Source organism: Punica granatum, chromosome 5, assembly GCF_007655135.1.
Source record: "Punica granatum isolate Tunisia-2019 chromosome 5, ASM765513v2, whole genome shotgun sequence".
In the NCBI taxonomy this organism is placed as follows: domain Eukaryota; kingdom Viridiplantae; phylum Streptophyta; class Magnoliopsida; order Myrtales; family Lythraceae; genus Punica; species Punica granatum.
Genome location: NC_045131.1, coordinates 10,650,555 through 10,661,196, shown reverse-complemented (window position 1 = coordinate 10,661,196; position 10,642 = coordinate 10,650,555). Strand labels below are relative to the sequence as shown.

Here is a 10,642-nt window from a genome sequence, read left to right as displayed (position 1 = left end):
AGATTCTCGTGGCGATGTGATTTCCCCTGGAGAATTTTGTAACGTCGCGAAGAAATGCACGAGCAGCCTCGTTCCAAATTATTGTTATGGAGAGGAGACCACCAAAGCCGGCCAACGAATACAAACAATCTATCAGTCAGACCAAACAGCCCCTTCAATATCATAGAAAGGGAAAACTCCAAACGACGACCGACAGGTTTGACCAGTGACGTCCGGACTTAGGTGGCAAATCCTCGCGTGCCCTGAATTCCGGTGACTGTTTCCAGTGGCAAACGTGCTGCCCAAGTTAGGGAAAATTTAATAAATGATTGTTATTCATAATTCAGACGCTCAAAAGCATCGCTCCAATCTTATAATCGACGAGAAATGTTCCATTGTACGAGGTATCCGAATAATAAATCTAAGTCAGCTGCTTACTTCTCCTGTTGCAAAACAATTTACCTATGGTCATTGTGGACTTCCCGGTAATGCGACACGGAGATTTTAACCCGATGTAATAGGATTTATGGTTCATTGAAGGGAAGCAAAGCAATAAAACATACATATCGTACTTATCAAAAAATAAAACATATACGAACATACGCGAGAAATATTTAGCCGCCGACAAAATCGTGGGCCCACAAGCATTTCGGGCCCACCTATTGTAGGTTTTATATATATAATGGACCAACAGCCTACATGTTCTGTTCCGAATACACAACCTCTCTTATTTCGCGCACTTACAGGAGCTCTTCGTTTCCCCTTTTCGCCGGCGATCCTTAAGAGGAGAGAGGACTAGGCGCCATCCATTCCCTATGTGTCCCTCGGGAAGATCCCTGCCAACCAAACGTTCCGCCGATGACCTCAGGCCTGCGTTCGAGGTCCTCGACGCCGACCGTGACGGGAAGATCAGCCCGGATGACCTCCGCACGTTCTACGCCGGGAACCCTGGGGCTGCAGGAGGGGAGGATGACCTCATCGGGACGATGATCTCCGTCGCGGACGCCAACCAGGACGGGTTCGTGGAGTACGAGGAGTTCGAGCTAGTCCTCGACGGTGTCAGGGAGAGTTCGAAGGCGAGCAGGGACAAGGTTAACGGCGTTGGGAGCGTAATGGAGGATGCTTTCAGGGTGATGGACAGGGACGGCGACGGGAGGCTGAGCCGGGAGGACCTCAGGAGCTTCATGGAGTTGGCCGGGCTTGGCGCGAGCGACGATGAGATTACGGCCATGATGCGGTTGGGGGGCGGTGATGAGGCCGGCGGCGTGACTTATGAGGGCTTCATCAAGATCTTGGCCTTCGATGACATTTTCTAGCGGGTCAGTCGTCGTCAGTCAACCCAACCCGTTTTTGAACTATCCGGGTCGCTAGGTGAATCCGGTTCTGGAAAATCGTGTTTTCCTTGTAGGAGGAAATTGAAAACAAAAATTGGGAAAACATTGTTTTTCTGATTTTCCGGGAAGGGACAAAAAAGAAAAAAGGTTGATACTATTCTCTGCTGAGTAGGACAAATTAGCTGAGAAGAACAATTTTCCGGTCTGGTTAGAAGTTTCACTCAATTGTGAAAGCTGTAATTTCCGTATGTTTCTGTGAATAATTATTTAAGAAATTAATCTCATTTATTACTTGTTCTTTTATTTGTACTCGAAAAAGAAAAATTATTTACTTCACGTGCAAATGAGATATTTCAGACAATATTGTGGACCGCGATATATTCTGAGTACAAATTAGGGTTTTGTAAGGAGTTACCTTGTTTGCCTGATAGCATTATAGATTGAACCGGAAAGCTCGACCTAAAAGACTAGTCTATTAAGTGGAAGAGTCCATTTAGTCTATAAATCCACATCAATTGTCCGTACAATCAATGTAAGACAAGTCTCATACCTTACAATTGGTTCACTCCATAATAGATAGTAGGGAAGATTTAGCTTACAGTGGAAGTTGTTGCGAATCGAGAGTCGTTTGACATTGGAATGCTGCTGAGTTCCAAAAAAATTGCAACACATGCCGGTTGAAAAGAAAAAGGAAGGAAGTTGATAAATTAAGAAAAATAATTTTTCGGGGTCCTTACTTTGTCATATGTACTGAAATAATAATTAGATTTTAGCAAACAGAAGAATTGATGGTACTCGAATAATGAGCTTAAAACTTTGGTAACAATTTAATTAGCGATTCGTCGTTACATGAATAATGTGCAACATGTATTAATATAAGATTTTATCCCGACTGGAACAACCATGAAGGTTTTGCATTTTCTTTGTTAAAAACGAGAACGGCTTGTTTTCCGCTGTTTGCCAGCTGCATCCTCGTTTTATTTTCTTTTTTTAACAAGATTAATTAATTCTGGAATCAATTTAATATATCTTTTGGTTAAACAGAATATAAATTCAAATCAATTAATTAATCAGCTCCGATCGGACTCATCGGTTGCTCCAAAAGGCAAGGAACGTATATTATGATAGGTACGTGAACTCATATCAAAGAGTGCTCTGGAAGCCTTAATGTCGGATCGGGTTGCCTTGCGATTCCCCAACTATTACATTTAGGGATTTCAATTCTGTATGACGAATTCGATTCGATTCGGAGGGATGTATCGTGATAGGTCGGTGAGATTATGTTACATCTTCTCCCACGACTGACGGACTACGGTTAAGTGATGCCGAGGCTATCACTTGAGAATAATGCGATGACATGCATGGTGGGAAGAGCTACATCGAGAATTTGGCTAGAGCCTGCCGCGGGGCTGCATTCATAACAAACTAGGGAAATGTCCAAAGACTATATCTATCCCACACTTGGCATTTAAGACAGAATAAATCGACATCGCAGCATTATGCCAACCGTATTGGGCGAAAGAAGAACGAAGATTTGATGCAATTGGGCTTGGCCCGTATTTTCACCCAAAAAAAAAGAAGGAAGAATGAAGACTTGGAGTTGCATAATTAGTCCATCTGGTGGGCCGGTGGTCATGTTATTGGGCTTTCAGGCCCCAAATCTGAGGAGTTGCTGAAAGATTATGGGCTAGGGCCCAAGATGATCCAGTACCGTCTGCCGGATGAATATTACGTGGAAAAATTCAACACATACCAAGTTCAATTTGGAGAAATTCAACAAAAAAAAAAAAACGGTGAGAAATATTATGTGGTTATCACTTGTGGCTCGCTTGTCAAGCTAGCGAGCAACATCACTCGTACGATAACGATTCAGATTTTAAATGGCCTGCTGGAACGCTAAAACTGTGTATTGTTACATTATATACCCCAATATGTATTGCTAAATGTCGTGATATTAATTGTCAAAAGAATCTCACTGATATACACTCAGTGCCGCAAGCCATAGCTTGTGTGGTTAATTACTTTTCACGAAACAATGTTGTGCGCCAATGTTACAACGAGGTGAAAACCCTAGCCCATATATATATGCAGAGGGTGCCGAAATTCCATGGCAATTGACTATTTTATCGTTGGACGCGAGGGTGTGACCGGGAGGGAGGGTCTTAGTAGTTATATTAATTCCTATAGCCTCCAAATTCTTCCATAAATCGATAATGCAAGCTGAGGGCAGGTATGCAAGTCCAATATCGTTCATGGCCCTCCCCTTGTTCTATTTCGGTCAAATGTCTTGATTATGAACCCTTATTTTCCAAACTTAAAATATATATAACATAATATTATATATAGTGCTTGTATCTGCGTGTACATTTATAATAACAATGTATTAAACTAATCGTATATATATATATATATATTGTAATTTAATTTTTCCTTTAGTTTATCGGCAAAGGAAATCCGGGTAGAGCCGGTGCAAGGGGGACTCCTGCAAGATGCTTATGGAAGATGGCGGATGGGATTTAGATTTACACACAATATCGGTTCGGCCACCTCAGTCACTGCGGAGCTGTGGGTGGTTAAGTCCGGCCTCGAATTAGCCTAAGAAGAGGGGATATGAAAGATAGTACAGGAGGCCGATTCAGAGATCATGGTTCGTTCGCTGGCGTCTCAACAGGGATTGGGGGGACGAAATGGGGCGCTGCTTAAGGATATTCGAGGACGACTTCAACGAGAGTGGATGGTAGTGGCGAAGACTTGTGTTTTGTGTTGGAAAAGTAACGTGTCCGATTGGCTTGCGAATTATGTGTCATCGCTCCCTCTTAGTCTTCATAAATTTAGTTATTGCCCAATTGGACTCGATCTCTTGTTGTTTGGGGATATTTCAAGATTCACCATACCTCAATCTTGTATTGCTTTTCTTATATGCAATTGGATTGGATTTCGACTCCGTGATTGACCAAAAACAAAGAACTTTTATGTTTTCATTTATAATTAGAGCCTTATAGTAGAAAAATGAGAGGCAATGGTGAGAATTATTGCACTAAAATCCCATTCTCAATTATTATTATTTGAGAAGCCATGATCACTTTATATTTTATCGTAGGAGCTATATTAGACTCTGGTAAGTGAGCTGAGAGTAGAAAGCATCATCTACAGAGAAGAGATATTCTCATATCGAAAACAAATCACTAACATATTTGAATGTGCTTAAGTCAAATAATTAACGCCACACCAAAAACAAGAAATTTTAGCTCATCTCAAGGACCACTTGTGAGATCCCAAGTGGTATATATGAATAATATGAATACCACGTAAAGAAAGCCAGTTTAGTATGGTGGCATTGCTTCAACCTGGGACTACAAAATCATGAATTTGATTTTAAATTCATTAGTGGAATTTCTTTAATTTAATAATAAAATCATTATTTTTTTAATTTTTTTCTTCAATATAAAAATAAATTTTCTCATATATTTTTTTTAATTATCATTCAGTTCAATTTTTTAATACTAAATTCTCTTAACTGCTTATCACTTTTTGAACAATTCAATAACATAATCATTACTTTTTATCTTCTTCATCAATTTCATTATTACAATCCCACTTTTATATATATATATATATATATATATTTGGAGTGAAGCGCAGTTAAACTTCACTCCATTATTAAACGCTACAGATAACTCGTAATTTGTAAGATTTAACGGGGTTAAATATGTCCAGCATTTAATTAGGCACAAAATTGTTGCCTAATTTCTTGTTTGGGTTTTAGGGCTATGGTTTGAGGGGTGGGTTATGGAGTTATTATTATTATTATATATATATATATATATATAAATTCGTATAATAACTCTTGATAATTCAAGAAGGTACTGCATGTAACGGATATATCATATGGCACTGTGTCACTGACATATAACAAAAAATCTGTTTTTATCAACAATAAATCTTTTTTTTGTGTGATATTATAAAAAATCAAGAGGAATTGAGAACCCTATTGACTTGTGACATTGTCACGTGATATATCCGTTATATATAAGACTTTCTCTGATACACACTCCTCCATAACTATTCATAATCCTCAAGCTGAACTTGTAAGGCTTGGTTCGAGAGTGCTGTTACTGATATAAATTTAAAGTGCCGAATTGTAATTACTAATAAATCATTATCGATTTCCGAATAAGATAAAAATGTTTGGGAGATGCCATTTTAATACCACTGAAATTAAGATAAGCAGTTTTCGTAAGCAATTATTAATTTGCTAGAGAAAATCATGTTATTAGTTGCTAAAATTACTCAAATCATGATTTCAAGATAATTTACCAAACACAATTTTTTACTTAAAAATCATTAAAAATACACTTATTTAAATTCCACCGCTCTTTCAAATGAACTTTAACATGAGTAGGACCACTATCAGTGAATTTCTAGGAAGCAATGGTTTAATTTGTAATTGTGACCGTAAGTTTTATATTTTCTTGTATTTGTAATTGAATCTATAATTAAAAAAAAATTGTTTTTTAACATTTCTATATAGTCAAATAGAAAATCATATCCCGGAGATGAATCATGTTCAGCTGGAGTGCATTTTATAGCTCATTTTTAAAAGATTTGAATTAGGGATCTACTTTTAAAAGCTTTTCTTTGTGAAATGAGAACACCAATACTTATCCAGAATTTTTTTTAGCTCATCATTTCCAAGGTCACTTAGCCGAATACTGTATATTGATCTCATTGCCATGAAAAAAAAAGAGAGTAAATGTATAATATCTCGGTATCGTTCATTGCATTTATTTAATAGAAAAATAGAAGGATAAATTAGAAAAACAATAGATCTTCTTCCGATATCTTCTTCTTACGGATATCACAGTCGAGAAACCCTAGCCCTAACTTCTAATGCGTCAATCCATCATTTCACGTAAAGAGAATTAATATTTTTACAGATTTTGATCAACAATAACGTCCATATGATCTAACAATTTTCTTGCACTTCATGGGCGACCCTAACACAAGACGTTTTAACAATTTAGTGCAAAATTATTCACTTGTTTATGATCAACGGAGTGCGAAGAGACGAAAGGTATGCATGGTGATTTATGTGATCCACCGGGCCTTGATTTGGATCTACTTCTTGTAAAGTAATATATATTCGGTAAATTACAAGAGTATGCTCAACCTATTGATTAAGACTAATCAGTTTAGGCGTTGACTTGACTCTGATAATGAGGTAATACATATTAATCCTTTGTAAAGTTCTAGTTCAATTTACTTATATATGATGAAATCTTAATATGTGTAGGTGTTTAGATGAAAAATACCTAACATACATATTTTAGGTGCATATAGCTTAACTACTATGAAGTACAAGAATTATAAATAAAAAGAGCCTGATTTAGCTTTGAAAGAGCAAAATGAGGAATAAATATGACTTAAAAAGCTAGGGTTTGCAGAACAGAGGTTCTGCTGTGGGTAGATCTCTATACGAATCTCCATTGCTAATAATGGCTATGCAAATTATAGGCTATTATGGCTGCTCTATGTTAGGGTTGTAGGAAGATTATCAGATTAAATTTAGGAGCACTAACAAAGTAGAAAAACACCAATTTGGAGTGGTGGAAACATCATACTCGATGCACGTAGCACAATCAAGGGTGATGGAGGCTGGGGGTCCCTTTTTTGTTTTTGTTTTTGTTTTCTTCTTCTTCCATTTTTTTAAATTTTTTTATTTTTATATATAGTTGGTTTGATTAGGGTGAAAAGATCATCACATATGTTCAATATATATCTCACGTGTTTGTGTATCCAATAGATCGTGAAATGAGTACTTTGTAATTGTACTATATTATAAGTTTAAAATTTATTCCATATCGGTAATTTATATATACATTTAATTGTCAGTCTATGATATATGATTAATGCCGGTATATATGATAATCTTTATATATCATAAAACACGAATAGGATATACAATCAGGGTTAAGAAAAATAATTATGGCATTTTCTAGTGCGGTCATTCAAATTTATAATGACAAATGGCGTATTTGTGTTTCCTCTCTAGGGTTCATGAGTGGAGAAAAGAGAAAATTTCTCTTCCCACCCGCAATAATTACGCAGCCGTACTACGTATTTTAATTAATTTTTAGATGTTATAAGTCAAAGGTGGGGTCTATGGGCTTTAGCTATTTTTTTTTTGATAAGTTGACGGAGGAAGCCTCAAGAAATTAAAGAGTACTAAAACGGGGTGTAATAAGTTAAAATATATCGTTTAAGGGACAATGAGATAGCCGGTCTAGCAAGCTAATTAACGCACGAATTTCCTTTGCTGAGAGTGCCTCTAATCGAAATCTCCCGGTCTAGTAGAAGCAACCTTCTGATATCCTCCCCTAAGTGCCGGAGTAGAGGATTACAGCGCATACCCCCGGATTAAATTTCGGGCCACCAGAGGATCTATTTCAATAACCTTCCGACAACCTAGGTCCCAAACATGTTTAAGCCCAGTGTAAATACCCCACAGCTCCGCCATCATTGATGATGCGATACCAATATTAAGCATAAATCTATTGACCTAGTTTCCAGAAGCATCACGTAGAATACCTCCCCCTCCTGCCATGCCGGGATTGCCTTGAGAAGCTCCATCAGTATTTAGCTTTAGGAAACCTTCTGGAGGTTTCTGACAACATATCAGCTTCCAAACACGATCTGAGTCAGGGGCAGCAACTCTTTCATGAAACATGACAGATCAAAAAATTTCGACTCTTCTCCATCAGTTGATGTGGTGCATTAGCCGGTCTTACGAACCCATCCTAAAAAATCTCCTTATTTCTCCGTTTCCACATAAGCCAGCATCCTACACCAAATACAACTGACCACTCCAGCGAGTCAGCGAAACAGGATCTTGAACGGAGATTAGACAAGAGCCATTCCCCGTAGAGGTAGTGAGAAAAAGGTCGGCGGTTTGGATGCTCCAAGTGACTCTCCCAAATACCTCGAGCATAAACACAATCCCCTAACTCATGCAAAATATCCTCGATGGCCACATTGTACCAATAACAGAAAGCTGTGTTCGTGAGATGGCATTTGGACTTCTGGGTGCACACCGAAAAAAAGAAGAAGAAGAAGGAAAAGCTCCAACAAGACAACCTTAAAAATATCACATGTTGCCAGCTCAAGAGTATCACTGATCTTTTGTGTAGAACCTAAAAGAGCTCCCCAACGTTCGGCTGCAATAATGGAAGTGAAGCGGGAATTCCAATATTATTCTTTGATAAACTTGACACCTATTGACCCGTATCGTTCCTAACAGGGGCGAAGCCAAGATTTTTATCCGGGGGGACAAACTTATACTTTTGTGGCAAAATTTAAAAATTTCAAAGTTCAGGAGAGGCAAAGTACTAATTTTACATTAAAAAACACATACTTTTAGAGTAAAATTTAAAAATTTCAAAGTTCAAGAGGGGGCAATTGGCCCCCCTGCTCCTTCATTGGCTCCGCCCCTGGTTCCTAACGACACCTCCAACACTGATGAAGGCCAGATTTCCCAAAGAAGCGATATTGGTGTTGACCTTAATCCAACACCCTAGTGCAGGCGAGCCTAATAGATCAGCTGCATGACTTGATCACCAGGTTCAATTTAGAATCTCACAAGAGTCGCAACTACCCTTGGCCTTGGCAAAAAGGAGGCCGATGCTTTTGTAAGTCATCAATGTTATGATGACATATCATACAATGATTAGATATGAATGCTCGATCATGCCAACATAGATTGGTAAGACGTTAGGGATGTAACTACTCTCCCTCTCTCGAATTATTCAATCAGCAGTTTCTCCAAGTCATCAATATTATCAACTTGTATCATACTCAACGGAGATCTAACTAAATTTTTTTTGTCGCTCCTTCATGTTTTTTCTTCCAAATTATTATAGAAGTCATTCATCAAACACTGAGTTTAATTGTTACACAACCCAAATCATAAAAACCATGGACATAGACTATATTTAGACCATGCCTTCTTACATTTTTCTGAGATTTTTTAACTTAGGACACACGACAAACACGCATATACGAAAAAGTCTATCGTTAAACTTTTGCTGTGGAACCAGAAACAAATACACATACACATCACACACGGCACAACGGCATAACATATCTATGCCATCGACCTTCTCGCATGAAAACTAGATGTTCCACTTTATTTATCTAGCATTATTACACACAGTTGTCCATCAATGACCATGGTGGTCATTGATCGCCAACTTTATACGCATCTTTTATTTGGATGGCTATAGTCGAGGCACACATGGTGCGTCTGGTCTGTGGTGGGCCCGCCCCAAAAATCGACATCGTTGCTCTGGGCATGTAAATTGCCATCAGCCGTGGACTTGCTCCCTGCTTTAGAATTGGTGGACGAACGGGTCGGTGACGAGCTGGTCTTCGTGGACGGCACAGTGGAGGTTGTTGAAGATGAAGTAATAGTGGCAGGTGTCGAAGTGCTTTTCGTTGCACCCATGGCGGTGGCAGTGTTGTCTTTGTGGACCGTGTCAATAAGCTGGCGCTCCTTCGGACCCAACAAGCTCCTGGCATCAGCCCCTTGTAGGGTCTCTGAGGCAAGAGCGAGCACGACGAAGAGCATGAAAAGTGCTTTCATGATGATTGAAACAGGTCGGATTCCTTTGTTATCTTAGTCCTTGAGAAATGTGAAATATAAATACAAATGTTTAGCTGGTTTAATGATATATAAAAGTGCAGTAAAAAAAGATGCATGGTTAAGGGAGATTTATGCATGCGATCCCCATCTTCATATATACTGCTCATATGATAAAAGAAAGTCTGATAAGCTTAACGGGCACCGAAAATGCAATCTTATAATAGTTCATGTTACGTGTATGTATGCAATACAAACCACACCCATATATATATATATTCACATAAAAGTGCAACGAAATACTGACTTAGCTGTGTTAAATAGCAAAATAAGGAATGAATGTGACTAATTAGGAAGCTAGGGTTTGCTGAACATACTGGTTTCTGCTGTGTGAGTGGTAATCTCGCTATATGATCCATGGCTAATAGCTTTGCATACTTATAGGCGATGGCAGGTGAGCTTTGCTTGGGTTATAGAAAGATTATCAGATTCCATTTGAAGCACTAAACAAAGGTGAAAAACACCAAATCAGAGTGGACGAAACACTGAAATGCTCGGCGCGTGCTGCACGACCAGATATTATTGAGCCTTGCTCAGCATCAACGTTCTTAAAACATTTTTAATATATTTCATGTGTTTGTGTATCCAATAGATCATAGAAGAGTGCTTTCTAATTAATTGAGAATATAAGGTT

The 10,642-nt window shown here is 38.4% G+C and overlaps 1 protein-coding gene and 1 long non-coding RNA gene across 2 annotated transcripts; one reads left to right on the top strand and one right to left on the bottom strand.

The window, feature by feature from the left end:
- Positions 1 to 669: 669 nt before the first annotated feature.
- Positions 670 to 1,616, top strand: LOC116206834 (calcium-binding protein CP1). The gene has a single exon (XM_031539651.1). It carries the CDS (start codon positions 795 to 797, stop codon positions 1,293 to 1,295), a length of 501 nt encoding a protein of 166 aa, XP_031395511.1. The 5' UTR covers positions 670 to 794; the 3' UTR covers positions 1,296 to 1,616.
- Positions 1,617 to 9,271: 7,655 nt separating this feature from the next.
- Positions 9,272 to 10,397, bottom strand: LOC116208809. Its single transcript, XR_004157127.1, has 2 exons — positions 10,326 to 10,397; positions 9,272 to 9,990 (listed from the first exon to the last, which is right to left on the bottom strand). It is a non-coding gene; the product is annotated as an uncharacterized LOC116208809 (long non-coding RNA).
- Positions 10,398 to 10,642: the final 245 nt, after the last annotated feature.